The following is an 18,068-nucleotide window of genomic DNA, read 5'->3' as shown; positions in this document are numbered from 1 at the left end:
AAATGCACATAGACCTACTATTGAAAAACCGAGAGTTCAGCAATGTGTAAAAGAAAGAACAATGGGAACAATGAGAAAGTATAGGCAGATGAATAAATGGGCAGACAAGAAAGGACGAGTATGATGTGCTGTCGACTGTTAGGATTTTTAAATGAAGAAGGTGTCCCGTAAATTCTCGCTAACGGCAAGAGGATAGAATAACATTGTGCTCTGTTTGTTTTTTCTTAATAGAAATATTGAACCGTCGACCTAATAACCGGGTGATGGCACCAGGAAAGACGAAGTGTATTACACGTATATGATAACATTATAACAATATATTATTATTCTAGTTTTTTGTAAAGCTACCTTCCTCGTTACATTTGGGATAGTAATATTAGGAATATACGTGCTTAGAATCATCGCCACATCAGCCTCGATTTCTAAGGATTGGAAATATTTATTTAATGTCGCAAAAATGTGGAGTAACAAGGAATAAACGAACTGCATTCGCTGTGGAAAATCGTTATGTTTACTCCATGGACAGAGATTGCATCAGTTGCAGTGTTTATGTTGTTAATGTGGCCGGTGGTGGTCATGTCAGACACCTGAACAAAAGGAGGACGTCTTACGATCTGCACGTATGTGCAGGACACTCACTGATCCAACGCCACTTAGATTTTCCGAAAAGTTCGCTGCTGCAGTAGAAAATGCCAGGAGAAATGATAACTCTCCAGCTCGGACAGTGCGGAAATCAAGGTAACATTCAAATGCACCCTGACAGCCCCTCTTAGGGTACAAAAATAATCACGACTAAATCATTTTCTTAATTACGTTGAATAGTTATCATTACATACTATTATTCACAGTATATGCAGTGTGGCAACAGAGTTAGGTACGAAGTATAAAAATGGTTCAAATGGCTCTGAGCACTATGGGACTCAACTGCTGTGGTCATAAGTCCCCTAGAACTTAGAACTACTTAAACCTAACTAACCTAAGGACATCACACACATCCATGCCCGAGGCAGGATTCGAACCTGCGACCGTAGCGGTCGTGCGGTTCCAGACTGTAGCGCCTTTAACCGCTCGGCCACTCCAGCCGGCTACGAAGTATATCTCTCGTTTTCTGTGAATATTTGAGATCCATTTTTACACTGAAAAGAGAAAATTAAAGTGACACTCAGAGGTTACTTATGTTTATCCAAGAAGTTAGTTTGCAACACAGATGAGCAGTTTTGTTTCAGACTGGTTCCTATATCGCATATGTTATTGTAAAGCTTGGTGATAATACTCGTTAATTAGATAGAGCAGAAAATGTAGCAAACATCATTCATCGGTAGTATGATCTCTCCCATTTACATTCTTTCCAGTGAAGTGGAATCATGAAAGCAAAGTCTTAACTGATGTCTAAACCACCTACATGTCAATAAAATACTTAGTCGTGTTTTTCCGACACGGTGAAGCAAATATCTATCTCCATTCACGTCGTAAATCAAATGTTATTACCGACGCAAAATGCTAAGGCAATATATAGTGCTGGGGGGAGGGGGAGAAGTGACTGCTTGCCTGTAGATGAACAGAGTTAGTAGGATCTTTTTGCTTACACATTCGTTTCAAACTGTAGTGCTGACGAGAATTGTAGGTGTGTAATGAGTCTTCGATAGAACTGCATCAAGCAAGTGCAGCCCCTCTCTCACGAATCTCATGTAAGTGAAACATGTTGGCTATATCAGGTGTGATGACGTTCTTTTGCTGAAATGCTATTCGTATATACGACCATAGACGACATACAAATTATTAAAATTCGAAGTTTCTTTCTTTGCATCTAATGTTATTGATAAACCCGAGTATTTTCCCCCTATTAGTATTCTGCTGTATCTATCTTTTATGACTAATGTACATTCAGTGTCAGTGTAATTTCAGTATTCTTCTGCTTAGATGCACGTTATTGAAAGACAGTATCTGAGTCCCAGTGTTTACTGCAAAGTAAGCGTTTAACAATGTAAATAGCTTTCGATTACTTCAAAGGAGCATTAACGTTTTTCTCCTCAAGATAGGAGTTTAATGGAGACTGTCGCTGAAACGAGGTGTTATCTGTTGGCAAGATAAACGTTATGTCTTTTATGACGTTTCAGAGCGTTCCATTGTCTTCAAGTGCAACAATATGCAGAAATTTGTCTCTATCCCTCTATAGTCATGTGCATTTCTACTTCCCGTGGAGATCAATTACATGTAATGAAACCCGATTAACAGCTACCAGAGATAGCGGGAAATGATTTGATTAATAATGTGAGCAGAGATTGAGGATGATGCTTGTTCAAATGACTTTCTGATGAGCTATGGAAAGGACAGGATATCACGGAAATGGCGATATCTGTCCAATTTTCGTGTACCGACGGCTTCAGTAACTGCACCCGTTAGTAGGAGAGGTTGATTTTATATTTGCGTAAATATCAAAATAAAAGAAGGTGAGAGGGTCTGTTCTTTCGCCGGTCGGAGTGGCCGTGCGGTTCTAGGCGCTACAGTCTGAAGCCGAGCGACCGCTACGGTCGCAGGTTCGAATCCTGCCTCGGGCATGGATGTGTGTGATATCCTTAGGTTAGTTAGGTTTAATTAGTTCTAAGTTCTAGACGACTGATGACCTCAGAAGTTAAGTCGCATAGTGCTCAGAGCCATTTGGTCTGTTCTTTCAAAAAGCTCCTAAAAAGCATCATTTAACGACCTCTATTCATGGATGGATCATTACCGACTGTCTATGCGTGAGGCATTGTGGAGTTGTTCGACACAGAATTTTATGGTATAGTGAAGTGATCGGGGGTTTCCTTCCCGGCGAAATTCTGGTGATGAATTTAAAACACTTGAGGCTCATCGCCTTCATATACGTCGTATTATTTTTACGTGAAATAGCCGATGGCATCATCCTTCCGGACCCTGAAGCAAAGCCAGAACGCAATTGGTGTGAGGTCCACAGTGCAAGCGAAACTTAGCGTAGCTTCGTTGAATGTGATGGTGTCTGCAGCACCACTTTTGTGTCAGCACACACAGTTTTCGTGTCCCTTCTTTCTGCTCTATGGATGCATTACGATCTTTCTTTAAGTTTGAATCCCAAAGTACTGAAACGTTATATTTGAGCCGAGTAGAGTTGCTATAGTGACTCAGGACTCTTTTGATACATTAAGACAATAGGTGTCATCATAGAACCTTGACAGAAACATTAAGCCACTTGGATATTTATTTATATTCGACCATGTTGCATGGAATTGGTTCAGATTTGCGACTGTATTACGGAATTTGTTAGAACGGTGGTCTGATCATTTAATATTAAAAGACTACGACCAAGGTGTGGACGGGGCCAAGGAATTGACATATCAGACGTGATTTAACACATAAATAATTTATTCATAACATACAATGTATAACACCAACTACGTAAATCCTGCTTCGATGCTTACAATTGCCCAAAATGGGAGGGCCACCACTTTCGAATTGGAAAGGATTTAATTTAAGAAACTAAAACGCCTATTATAAATTTTTTAAAATAATAATAACACAACACGTAAGTAAGCGCTAAGTGAACGCACTCTTAAATCTTTAATTATTAATCACAAAGCGTGGGTTTACCACATTTAAATTCTCATTGCAATATAAAACATAAATACATGACTTCACAACACAGCATGGCTTCAAAATTTCTACCTGGACAACCTATGGTCCTAAAACTTTCGTATTACATTCCAGCCAATCACATTAATAACTTATAAACACGGTAGGTAAAATACAAACGTTTGCACTATAATCAATTTTAATAATCCACAATCACTCAAAAAACAACATCAGAAGTTCGATACGGAGCATGTAAGCCTGTTTATATAATCTTTCGGACCAAAATAGGCACGAGGGCCACCATAACAGAAGTGCGCTAGTTGCTTTTAGGATAGGTGCTCCCATTAGCTTAATCACTGAGTAGATATTTACTTAAGCGACAGGTAAGATAGTTAATGCAAATAGAAGGTATTTCTAAAGTTTTTTTCCTTCCTCCCTTTTAACAAGGGGGTTTTAGTAAGGTGGAAATTACACTTTAGGAGACGCAATAGCAATCTAGCGGGCACGCCTTCACGAGGACGCCATGCCACTACACACGTACTAAACTAGCCGCGTATCCGCTGTTCAAGCCAAACATTAACAACACAGTTCCTGACACCCATATAGTCGGGATCAAAACAAAACCAAAAATCCCAAGAGCGCAAGATCCAGCATAGCTTCAGAACAGATATTACTTCATGCGGTCGCCTTCACAAATACAGGTATCGAAATGAAAACAAGAAGGTGTAACAACATTCCCTAATCAGCACAATGTTCTTCTTTAGGTCCCGGTAGCGCTAGACAACGCTGACATGCCAATGTTAGCAAACCTCTAAGGCAACACCCTCCAACTGACAAGCCGAAACCAATATGACCCCTTATCAGCTCCGTGACAGGACTCGAACCCCCAACTACTGTCAGTGCAGCTCACTTAGAATAAATACAGCGCAAATAGTATGGCGGACACATATACCCAGGGATTAACAGAACACTAGACTGAACTAGAATTAACCTTAATAACACAGCACTAGATCTTGGGAGACAAGGAACTAACTCCCCACCCGAAATCCAATATTACAAATTTACTCTTTCTGATGGACACACGTCCAGATCATCCGCTCTCAAAACTCCGCCATTTCACTCCCCACATCCACCACTGCTGGCGGCTCACCTCCAACTGCGCAACGCCATGCGCTGTTCATACCCAATTGCCCAACACTACAATAGCGACTATTCCAACAATGCCAACCAGCCACAGACTTCACACAGCACAGTCAGTGATTTTCATATAGAGCGCTACGTGGCGTTACCAACATAAAAATCTAAACAGCCTACTTACAATAGTATAGGCCAAAGAGTCTACTGCAGTAAACACGTGGGTCGGTCGTGTTACCAACCTACGGTTTCTAAGTACACCAAAGACAGAACTCGCAGTCGATAGTGGGTACACTACGGGCGGGAGTTCAAACGAAAGAGCTTCTTAAAGAGCAACTCTGAACAGCCGCGAAAAAAACGAAATAGAAGCGAAGCAATAAAAGACAGCAACGAGATGCTAGAGCCCGATCGCGCCCAAACACTGTCGAATACCAAAAGTATTGGCTCCACACGACGCACAGAAAACGAGCCATGGAAAGATGGAAGTACACACGGCCCATTTGTAAAACAAACTTTTTCAATATTAGTCATGTTTATTTTCCGATCTTATTGCCACGACGCGTTTCAGCGGTTTGCTGCAGTCATCGGTTGCTTAAGTATTGTTTCACATACAGATTCCCATAAAGAGCGAAAAGACATTTTGTTGAGTGTATTAGTGAGACTATGTTTCGAAATATTGTTGTCCCTGAACGTAAAGATTTTTGTTGTTGTTGTCTTCATTCCAGAGACTGGTTCCATTCAGCTCTCCATGCTACTCTATCCTGTGCAAGCTTCTTCATCACCCAGTACCTACTGCAACCAACCTCCTTCTGAATCTGCTTAGTGTATTCATCTCTTGATCTCCCTCTACGATTTTTACCCTCCACGCTGCCCTCCAATACTAAATTGGTGATCCCTTGATGCCTCAGAATATGTCCTACCAATCGATCCCTTCTTCTAGTGAAGTTGTGCCACAAATTTCTCTTCTCCCCAATTCTATTCAATACCTCCTCATTAGTTATGTGATTTACCCATCTAATATTCAGCATTCTTTTGTAGCACCATATTTCGAAAGCTTCTATTCTCTTCTTGTCTAAACTATTTATCGTCCACGTTTCACTTTCATACATGGCTACACTCCATACAAATATTTTCAGAAACGACTTTCTGACACTGAAATCTATACTCGATATTAACAAATTTCTCTTCTTCAGAAACGCTTTCCTTACCATTGCCACTCTACATTTTATATCCTCTCTACTTCGACTATCATCAGATACTTTGCTCCCCAAATAGCAAAACTCATTTACATCTTTAAGTGTCTCATTTCCTAATCTAATTCCCTCAGCATCACCCGATTTAGTTCGACCACATTCCATTATCCTCGCTTTGCTTTTGTTGATGTTCATCTTATATCCTCCTTTCAAGACACTGTCCATTCCGTCAGCTGCTCTTCCAGGTCCTTTGCTGTCTCTGAGAGAATTACAATGTCATCGGCGAACTTTAAAGTTTTTATTTCTTCTCCATGGATTTTAATTCCTACTCCGAATTTTTCTTTTGTTTCCTTTACTGCTTGCTCAATATACGGATTGAATAACATCTGGGATAGGCTACAATCCTGTCTCACTCCCTTCCCAACCACTGCTTCCCTTTCATGCCCCTCGACTCTTATAACTGCCATCTGGTTTCTGTGCAAATTGTAAACAGCCTTTCGCTTGCCATATTTTACCCCTGCCACCTTCAGAATTTGAAAGAAAGTAACCAGTAAACATTGTCAAAAGCTCTCTCTAAGTCTACAAATGCTAGAAACGTAGGTTTGCCTTTCCTTATTCTTTCTTCTAAGATAAGTCGTAGGGTCAGTATTACCTCACGTGTTCCTTCTTTTCTACGGAATCCAAACTGATCATCCCCGAGGTCAGCTCCTACCAATTTTTGCATTCGTGTGTAAAGAATTGGTGTTAGTATTTTGCAGCCGTGGCTTGTTAAACTGATAGTTCGGTATCTTTCTTTCTCCTGACAACCCTCTTTAGTAGCCCCCGCCCGGAGATCCGAATGGGGGACTATTTTATCTCAGGAATAGATTTACCCAAGAGGACGCCATCATAATTTAACCATAAGTAAAGCTGCATACCCTGGGGAAAAATTACGGCTGTAGTTTCCCCTTGCTGTCAGCCGTTCGTAGTACCAGCACAGAAAGGCCGCTTCGGTTAGTGTTACAAGGCCATATCAGTCACTCATCCAGACTGTTGCCCCTGCGGCTACTGAGAAGGCTGCTGCCCCTCTTCAGAAACCACACGTTAGTCTGGCATCTCAACAGATACCCCTCCATTGTGGTTGCACCTACGGCACGGCTATCTGTATCGCTGAGGTACGCAAGCCTCCCCACGAACGGCAAGGTCCATGGTTCATGGGGGGGACGTAAAGTTTAAAGTATGTTAATATGCAATAGTCTGCGTTGTTTATTTAAATAATCTCAAGGATATTTAAAATACAACACACAGAATTTTCACACTAAGATAAATTAATATTTCTGAATAGGGGCAGCTATTTCAGAACAAAGCCTCAATGGTACACGGAGAAAAAAAAAAAAGTTTTTTTGGCACTTCGTAGGAATCTGTAAGTAACAACTCAACTAATTTAGAAGTAGCAGTTAGGCCTGGTAACAGCAGTTTGCTGCCGAAACGCGTCATACCAATAAAAACTGGAAAATAAAAGTGACTGAAGCTGCAAAACTGTTGTTTCACTACAGGTGCTTATTATTTCAACGAAGACTTCAGCTTGTTTAACAATGTTAGATACTTCACTTGAAAGTATTATCAAACTTATGGAACTATTCTGATTATCACTGAATTAGTATTTGCACATGTATGTCATTTAGATGTGTCTGTCAATGTGTGACACTGTAGCAGCTTTGTCGCTATACCCAGTAAGAAGTGGATGCATGTAAATGTTAACTGCTTTCTCGAAATCACTCGTACTAACGTCCTCTTGCATTTTTAGAACATTTCCCCCATTCTTGTCCCCTGCTCACCGTTCCAGTGCGACAAGAGCCGCACCATAGACTATTTATATGTTAGATCTGGATGTTCTTACCAGGATGGGAACGAAAAATTTGATCTTTCAATTATAGTTGATGTATCTAACTCGTAGAAAATGTATTATACACTCATGTTGAGAAAGAAAAAAAAGAACACCTTGAACGACTAGAGACAGGATGTTTTTATTCACAGGACATGCACAATAGTATGTTCTGCAGAAATGATTAGCATTTGAACCATGTCGGCCCGCGGGTTCAAGATCAACATCGATATCGCGGCTCAACACCACCTACCAGTAAAATATACCTGAGGCTCTCGTTGTCGCTTTCAACCGAAGGTAATTAATGGATCAGCGTGACTTGAGAACGCGTGGATGCCTTGCAGATGTATGCGGGAACCGTGTTGTCAAATCAGTGAGATTGAAAGACGGCTCGTTACTGGTATGAAAGAATGTGATGCATCCACCTGGGAAATTGCGCTGGTGTGGGACGAAGTGTTTCGGCAGTGCAACGTGTGTGTGCTGAACGGTTCACGGAAGGCCACAGAAAACGATGAGATGGGTCACGACGCACCGCCCAGACCACCCCCGAGAAGACGGATCTGCATTGCAGGACAGATCTGTGTCCCCTCAGCTCTGGCCCAACAGTGGAACACTTCGCACACTTTCTGGGGTGACAGTCCGTCGCAGTTTATTACGGCATGGATAACGGGCGTATCGTCCACTTCTCCGTCTACCTTTGACGAATGTGCAGAAATATGCTAGGCGGCAATTGTGTATGGGACGACGCCACTGGGGACTGGAATGACATAAGATAGTACTTTCACAAGGAATCAAGGTACTGTTTGTTTGCAAAAGATGGGAGCATTTTGGTTTGTCGCAGACAGGGGGAGCGGCATCATAGACTGCATTCGCACAAGACATACAGCGCCAACTTAAGGCCTTATGGTGTCTGGGTGCTATTGGGTAAAACCACAAATCACAGTTGGTGCGTGTCAAGGAAACTGTGACCTGTTTGACCTACCTGAATGACATCCTGCGCAACATCCCAGACGTCATTTTTCGGCAAGACAATGCACGACCACATGCTGCTGCGCGAACACTTGCCTTCTTGGTGTCACAGGATGTCAACCTTTCGCCCTGGCCCGCCAGATCACGAGACTTGTCGCCAACCAAAAATATGTGGGATACGGTGAAACGGCGGGTGCAGCGCTGTGACCCAATGCCAACCACCACAGATGAACTTTGGAACCAGGTGAATGCGCCATGGACGGCTAGACCACAGGACGCCACTCGCGCGTTATACGCGTCGATGCCATCTCGCAAGGAACAAGTTATCAGATCCCATGGCTGACCCTTTGCCTACTAGGTAACAGTACATATGCTGTACCGACGTGACTGAAATGCTAATCGTTTCTGCACAACATACTAATGTAATGTACATGTCCTGTGAATATGAACGTCCTGTCTATAGTCGTCCAACGTGTTCTGTTTTTTCTGAACATGAATGTATATGCATTTAGTCTTCTTTCGTTTATTTCTTCTGTATAAATTAACACAGGTATTGCTAACATGACTTATATATATAGTACTTATATTAATGATTGTGATTTAATTCTTTGCGAATTCTTTCAGTTGGTTTCGAGTTCTGGAAACGTTTATGTGCAGAACATGCTATTGGACCTGACGGTGTTCTCGAGTCGTTTGCCATGGATGGGACTGATCGGAAGGATGTATTCTTTTATCAGGTTAGCTTTGAGACTTAAGATACTCAAGAGAAGTAACTGTTTACATACGCAAGTACGTAATTAACGACTTGTTGTAGCCATTGTCTACCTTTTCGTTCAGGCCGACGACGAGCATTATATTCCACGAGCAATTCTCATGGACCTCGAGCCCCGTGTCATCCACGGCATTATGACTTCCAAGTACAACAAGGTAATAGTCAAAAGCGATGCAACGAAACTATAGGTTTTACGAGAAGAGTAAATGTGGTAAATATGTTGAGTAGCATCACTCTCATCACATTCCATTAATAATTATTTTAATGGGTGAAGAAAGGAAATTTCTAAATTATTTGTAATATAATCGGGCTTATGAAGATTTTATAACTGTTCTTCTATGGATCCTTTGTTGGTAAGATAAAACATCTATGCTTCAAGGTAAACTAAATTAAATTGCACGAAAATGAGCACAGCTTTGTTGTATGGGAGAGAAAGCTGGGTGGATTCAGGCTACCTTATCAATAAGGTTGAGGTTACGGATATGAAAGTAGCTAGGATGATTGCAGGTACTAGTAGATGGGAACAATGGCAGGATGTGTCCACAATGAGGAAATCAAAGAAAAACTGGGAATGAACTCTATAGATGTAGCAGTCAGGGCGAACAGGCTTAGATGGTGGGGTCATGTTACACGCATGGGAGAAGCAGGGTTAGCCAAGAGACTCATGGGTTCATCACTAGAGGTTAGGAGGAGTCGGGGTAGACCAAGGAGAAGGTACCTGGATTCTGTTAAGAATGATTTTGAAGTAATAGGCTTATCATCAGAAGAGGCACCAATGTTAGCACTGAATAGGGGATCATGGAGGAATTTTATAAGGGGGACTATGCTCCAGACTGAACGCTGAAAGGCATAATCAGTCTTAAATGTTGTTGATGATGATGATGATGATGAAAATGATCACTAGTACAAGTATTTGAGAACTGCTGAAGGCCAGCAGCCTTTTACCTGTGAGGTATAATTAAAAACATAGCAGTACATGTCTCGACATAATATATCCAACCGAGAATTCAGTCTCCACGACTTATCTTATAAGTGATAATCAGATTTCCTCTAATGACATTTCCGGCAGAAATAATTACTTCGAAGTTTATTTTGTTGAGAAATACCAAGAGTATTGAGCATAATAGTGAGTACAGAAAGAACAATTCGTTACTCTGTGAGCACTATCCAAGTCATATCCAACAACGGCAGTTACAGACCGTCCCTAACTGTGAAATTGTTCTTCTTGTATACTCTGACCAACCTCAACTCAACCGTTCTTTTAAAATAAAACTATAAAGCAGAGTAACTGGATTAACAAGAGAATACTTATCTTTGAAAGAAACTCACCAAAAAAATCAGTAATAATAAATAGAAAATAAATTAAGAGGAAGAGAAATTAAAGGTAATTACCAAATACGTTGAGAAAGCAACAATCTAGATTAGCGATCGTCAAACTGCTGCCCGCTTTTAAGTCTTATTTTATGGTAATGCAGGTATGCATCTAGCAACTAACAGTCGATCTCCAAATCGCCAATTGAAGTTAAGAGCTTCTTGAGAGCGTAGTTTTCCCCGTTAGTAACAACCAAACAAATTTTCAAGTATATTTTAAGACGGTGTTGAAATTGGCCGTGGGATAAATAAGCTGCTCGCTTGCCTACCTTGAAATGTGAAGTAACATGGCCACTGGGGGGCTTTGAGGATAAGAGGGGGGGTTATTGTCTACGTGCTCTTTGTACCTCCAAATCACCCAAAAATTTAATTATATAGTATTCTTGCCATAGCAGAGTACTGGGGGAGTGGACATGGGTTTGTTTGAAGCTAGGCGGTAGTTTGAGGTATTCTGATGAACACTCGCCAGGCGGCACGCAGACAGTGAAGTCAGACGGCTTTAAGAGTAAAGACAGTTCGACTGTCAAAATTTTATCAGTAAACTATCGAAGTATTCGTAGCAAAGTTGCCACTTTACTGCCCTCCAGGATATTTCTCATGCTCAAACTATTCTTGGAACCGAGAGCAGGTTGAAACCCGAAGTAGAGAGCTCTGAGATACTTAGTGATTCACTGAACGTACATCGAGAAGACAGATTAGACGCTGTAGGAGGTGGAGTGGTCGTTATCTCTATTGAGGTCTTGTTCGAGTGTGACAGTCAAAGTATCTCAATGCCTATAACAGGTCTAGGTGCAATCAAGATCAGTTTTTCATGTTTTTATCGGCCACCCGAATTCGCTGTGATAGTTTTAGGGTCATTTACTGAAAGTCTACGGTCGGTAGCGTGGAAATACCCAGATCTTGAGATATTAATTGGAGGCGACTTTAACCTACCGAGTATAGACTGGGACGTCTTTATATTCATTACAGGGGTACAGATAGACAGTCTTGCGAAGTACTTTTGAACGCGTTTTCCGAAAACTCTCTTGAGCAGCTAGTTAGGCAGCCCGCACGTATTGGAAGTATTTTAGACCTTGCAGCTACAAACAGGCCTCACGTTAACCATGGCGTCAGTACAGAGACAGGGATTAGCGACCATAATGTCAGCAGACGCCTATTGCTACTAAGGTTAATAGATCAATGAAGAAGGCTAGGAGAGTATTTGTGGTATAAAGGCAAATAGACACTTATTTGCATCCCACTTAGACAATGAACTGGCATCATTTATCTCCATTACTATGGAAGTAGAGGAATTATGGGCATAGTTTAAAAGGATTGCCTATCGCGCTTTGAAGTAATATGTGTCGACTAAGTGTATTAACGACGGAAAAGACCACATGCAGGACACGTGGATGACTCATTCTCGTGTACTCCTCGTGTGTTTAGGATCCGCACCAGGTCGAATTATATTATGATGATGTTTGGTTTGTGGGGCGCTCAATTGCGCGGTTATCAGCGCCCATACAAATTCCAAAACTTTGCTCAGCCCAGTCTCGCCACTTTCATGACTGAAGATGAAATGATGAGTAAAACACAAACACGCGGTCATCTGAAGGCAGGTGAAAATCCCTGACTCCGCCGGGAATCGAACCCGTGACCCCGTGCTCGGGAAAAAGAGAACGCGACCGCGAGACCACGAGCTGCATACGTCGAATTAGAGGAAGACATTGAAGCAGTTCAGGGGCGCCTGCTGGAGTCGTTACCGGTAGCTTCGAACAACATGCAAGTATTGCGAAGATGCTTCGGGAAGTCAAATCGGAATCCCTGGAGGGATGGTCACGCTCTTTTCGAGAAACACTATTGGGAAAATTTGAAGCGGACTGCAGAACGATTCTACTGCCGCCAAGATATACTACGCTTAAGGACCATGAAGATAAGAGAAATTAGGGCTCATACGGAGGCATACAAAGGGAGTTTCCGTAAGAGAGTGCAACAATCAAGCAGTACATAGAGAATGCTTCACTAAACAATTTCAGATAGGGAACCTGAGGTCGGAAAAGCCAGCTTAAGGAGATACGGAAGTAAACAAGTCTACCACTCTGTCTAACATTACTGTTTCTTAGCTTATTTATAACGAACGTGCGTACAAGGTTGCGACTGCTGTGCTGTTTATTTGCACGTACATCCTTTATTTTCCGCCAGGAAACAAGGAGGACGAGCATGATTACCAGGAGGTCATGATGCAGGTTTTTTTTTTTACTTTATTTGTCCATAAGGTGGCTCCGTTGTATCGAATTCACTTTGTCCCATAACAGAACGTGCTGTAAATCAACGACAGACCCACTCATTACTCAGTGGTTGTCAGGGACGTACAGTACAATACGATGGAGCAATATCGGAACAGAATTTACTGGTCGCTGGATTGGAAGGGGGTGTCGTACCCCATGGCGTGCGAGGTCACCTCACCTGAATCCCCTTGATTACTTTCTATGGTGATATCTAAAGTTACTTGTGTCTGAGACCCCAGTGGATACGGAGATGAAATTAGTTACCAGAACTGTAGCTGCCTGTAATGTCATTCGAAACACACTGGCGATGTTAGTCAGGGCTTATCAAAATCTTGTTCACCGATGTTATGCTTGCATTGACGTATTTGACCATCAGCTTCAGCACATTGTGAAGCATGCAGCACCATTTGTACGTTCGTTGTGTCAATGATGATATTTGCAGTTAACTAATGCAAATAAAAAAGTACACAGTAATGTGATTTCGTTCCTGTTATCTCCTTCTCCGACCCCGGGTTCCCTACCTCAATGGAGAATTCTCTGCATCCTGTTAAATTTTTGCATGCTCTTACGCAAACACTCAGTAGACAATCATTTTTTCCTGCGTCTCTTTGAGAGTGGAGGAGGAAAGGAAGTGGCTAGTAATTGTGCAGGGTACCCTCCGCCATGTACCATATACTTGCTTACGGAGTATGTATGTAGATGTGAATGCACAGTATACCCACAGCAAGTAGACTTCCGTTATTTGGTATCCTTCCTGTCATTGGAACTTCAACGCTCATCATTGTAGAAGTAAGATTTAAAATAAATGTAACTGGGTAGCAGTAGTGAAGGTTTCACGTCATTTGTAGTGACTTCCTTATATTTGTTTGCATCCTTAAAAACACGGCAGTTTGTACTGTCCACACTGTGTACTCCGCAGCTGTACAACTCGGAGAACATCTTCCTGTCGAAGAGGGGCGGCGGCGCGGGCAACAACTGGGCCTCCGGCTACAGCCAGGGGGAGCTGCTGCTCGACGACATCTTCGACATCGTCGACAGGGAGGCCGACGGCGCCGACCGCCTCGAGGTGACTCCCCCTCCTCTAGTGCTCCCACTCTGCATGCTAAGTAGCAGGTCGCAGCTGTGATGGTTCCTGCCAGTAGCGTCACTAGATAGTGTTTGGTGCCAATGATGGCACCAGACATATCTTTACGTGCCTCTTCATTAGCTATCACCCAGTGACTCGCTCAGCTTAGCGTATTGGCTCTAGGTTACACCTGCAGTGAAATGAAATGCTAGGTTAACACACTGCTTTTCTTCCAATAGCAAGTACAACGTTTCTCGCCTCAACCATTCGAGTACTCGTTAGCAAGGCTGTTACTACATGGTGGCGTGAAATAGGAGTTAGAAAGTTTTTGCCCACTACGACATAACATGTGGTGACAGATTCTTGTTACCCTATTTATGATACAGCACACAACCAGAAATTTAGCGCTGAAGGTTTTCAAAGTCCTTTCTTGCTGCGGAAATAAGTCTGTAGACCCTTGAACTGAAATGCGCGATGAATTTCTCAAGAATATAATTTTAGATTGCACGAATCTCCCTGGAAATTGCGATACCAACATCATGGAGTGTTTCAGGTGCATCGTTGAAGACTCTGTCCACCAGATAACCTCTTAAGAAATAATCACACGTGTTGAGAGCGGAAGTATAAGGGAGCCATTCCACACCGTGTCCAGAGAATGCTAAGGCGTTCAGGGCAGTGATCTGATTCTGAACGTCTTCCGAAAGGAGTCGAAGACACCTGCCCGTTCTCCATCCTGCGTGAACCAGTAGTTCCAGAGCATTCGGCCACATTGTGCAGCCGGTATAAATTAATGTTCTAGCAGTCTCCATTTGTCCGCTGTGACAGATTCCTCAAGAACGGACCCTACATTGCACTGCGTACTGCTTGCGCCCCCAACAATGGTTTTTTGTTGGTGTGGTGCAGCGGCAGGTTGAACGTGCGGATTCTCAGTGGACCAGTGGCGCCACTTCTGTTTGTTGACGTACTCATGGAGATGGAAGTTTGTCTCATCAATAAGCCAGATGTAATGTTCCATTTTCAAAGCCCTCAGTCATCCCATTTTCCAAAGAATATCGTCGTTCCACATCTCTATTCGTCAAAGGTTAGCACAGCTGGATCTTGTTAGGGAAAATGTTAAGTTTCTCTTTCATTGTTACCTGGAGAGACCGTCGTGACATCCTGAGTTGCTGTACTGCATGTCTTCTTGATGTAGTGGACTCCTCATTCAGTACGGTTCCCGCTCGTTACACATTCGCTAGCATCGTAAGAGAGGCTGGTCGTCCTGGCTGGCCCTTCCTATTACCATGTAAGGATCTTGTTTTTTCAGAACAATACATCATCATGTCAAAAACAGGGAAACAATCACAAAAAAAAAAACGGATGAGAGGATGCTTAAATTTTATCATCGCAATTTGACTTCAGTTCGTACCGTAATGTCTCCGAGAAATGGTCATTCCGGATGGGACTGTTCTTGGACGAAACGTGCTGTTGAATGTACATCTCATCCTTAAGATTCAACCGCAATTGGTGTATTTACGATCAACAAACGCTGTTCCATTGTTAGTACTTCCATTCTGAAATGTGAACTGAGACATTGGTGAGTGAGCTACCGAATTTTCGGAGCTACAGTACAACAAGGTCACAAGGAGAACGAGCTACAATTAAACTACAGTTGGCAAATTTTATCTAACACCTGCTTTGTGCCACTCTCTATTAATGATGTGTACACGTGATCTTAGGGAATCACAACCCCCTGTAGCTGTCCAGAGTTTCTGAATGCTACCGACTCTCAGTATAAATAATTACAGTCCAAAGCGTTCAAGTGAATGGAAAGACGCGATGCAGTTTGATTACATCGACGTTGAGCGACAACTAGAGTGAGACACAGTCGTCTAATATCTGCAGGTTTCGAGCCACAGCTTTTTATAATAGTAGAACCGTATCAGTTTAGTTTATGGAACATTAACGTACAGTCAAACGTCTTTTCTTTTATGTGTCATTGTTAATGTATAGCTATCGCTACAAGTTCTCAATTTCTTCATTAAATAAGAAGTGACTAAGCGCTTTGGCAAGATTCGAGCATTTTTAGACATTTACCGCCGAAATAAGTACTCACTGTAATCTTCTTAAAATACAAATTTTTCTCTATAAAATTTCCATGGTCTCAACTTCTATGCTTATGACCGCGAGAATAGTCTTCAATACAGAAAACAAAAGTTGCAGTGGCAATATAGTGATATGAAAAAATTACATTTCTGTGAAATATTTATATTTACTATAGAAATTACCATCACCACAAACATTCACAGTCAATTCACCCCAAGTACAAGAATGACTGACGCTGATTTGGTTCCGAATAGCAGCGAATCTGATAGGAGGTCAACGTTCACGGAAATGCTAAGTAAGATAGCAACTATCAGTCTGTATCCTTTGCCAAACATCCAGCAAAGCATCTGTTTGCATTCTTAATTTGCTACAAAATGTCACAATTAATTTCCTTTGTATCAAAATAAGTTAAATGAAACTATTATCCTACGCTAAAGACTACACAGTTTCAACATGAAATCCGAGAAAACACGATTAACCCAGTTTGATATTTGTCAGAGCTTAGAAAATGAATGCATTCTGATATTACAATTACGTTATATCACATTCCTCTACGTAATGCGAGTATCACCATGCTAAATTGTAATGTAATGTTACCCTTTACATATTAAATCTTGTACGTTATTTCACTACAGAGATATCGCACAGGACTATCACTTAATATTTTTACCTTCGCATTTATTTTCTTTCGTTGACGAATTGTAATTAGGGTCACTTGACAAAAGAAATTGTCTCCCCACGTGTTGACGTAAAACACTACTTTCGTTTTTATAACAGAAAATTTGTTACGAGTTTTTATTAGTTTGATTTATTTTGCACACGACGTATCTTGCGAAATAATTCTCACTGCCAGACGCATTTCTTTTGCTTCTTCATTGCATCTGACGGCTTCAAAGGGATTCTCACGTGAGCCACTGCAACAATTTGAAACAGCTCTAGGTAATTCATTGAGCCACCATCAAGTATAATTTGCAATTTATATGCCAAAAAAAAAAGCGAGAGAGAAAAAAACACACTTGACAATGGAAACTAATTCCTGGAACGCGCCGTGTGCAAATTAAACGAAACAAATTAAAAATATACATTGACAGTAGAAATGCTTTCTAATAAAATCTACATCGGTGTTTTACAATCGTACACTTCCGTAATTATTTTATAATTGAGAAAATAAAATGTACAACACGTACACAAACTTTGAAACTTCCTGAGTATCCCCGTAACAAGGATGTACGAGGTGCATTCAAGTTCTAAGGCCTCCGATTTTTTTTCTAATTAACTACTCACCTGAAATCGATGAAACTGGCGTTGCTTCTCGACGTAATCGCACTGCAGACGTACACATTTTTCACAACGCTGACGCCATGATTCCATGGCAGCGGCGAAGGCTTCTTTAGGAGTATGTTTTGACCACTGGAAAATCGCTGAGGCAATAGCAGCATGGCTGGTGAATGTGTGGCCACGGAGAGTGTCTTTCATTGTCGGAAAAAGCCAAAAGTCACTAGGAGCCAGGTCAGGTGAGTAGGAAGCATGAGGAATCACTTCGAAGTTATTATCACGAAAAAACTGTTGCGTAACGGTAGCTCGATGTGCGGGTGCGTTGTCTCGGTGAAACAGCACACGCGCAGCCCTTCCCGGTCGTTTTTGTTGCAGTGCAGGAAGGAATTTATTCTTCAAAACATTTTCGTAGGATGCACCTGTTACCGTAGTGCCCTTTGGAACGCAATGGGTAAGGATTACGCCCTCGCTGTCCCAGAACATGGAC

At 41.8% G+C, this 18,068-nt stretch overlaps 1 protein-coding gene across 1 annotated transcript in view; it reads left to right on the top strand.

Moving 5' to 3' along the window:
* Positions 1 to 689: 689 nt before the first annotated feature.
* Positions 690 to 18,068, top strand: part of LOC126456382 (tubulin gamma-1 chain-like) — an 82,294-nt gene continuing 64,915 nt past the window's right edge. The window contains exons 1-4 of the mRNA XM_050092136.1: positions 690 to 738; positions 9,370 to 9,482; positions 9,583 to 9,672; positions 14,075 to 14,221. Coding sequence (XP_049948093.1) covers positions 690 to 738; positions 9,370 to 9,482; positions 9,583 to 9,672; positions 14,075 to 14,221 — 399 coding nt within the window. The remainder of the gene's footprint in view (positions 739 to 9,369; positions 9,483 to 9,582; positions 9,673 to 14,074; positions 14,222 to 18,068) is intronic.

Source organism: Schistocerca serialis, chromosome 2 (genome assembly GCF_023864345.2).
Source record: "Schistocerca serialis cubense isolate TAMUIC-IGC-003099 chromosome 2, iqSchSeri2.2, whole genome shotgun sequence".
In the NCBI taxonomy this organism is placed as follows: domain Eukaryota; kingdom Metazoa; phylum Arthropoda; class Insecta; order Orthoptera; family Acrididae; genus Schistocerca; species Schistocerca serialis.
Note: the sequence above shows the minus strand (reverse complement) of the source record. Positions and strands in the feature narration are given on the sequence as shown.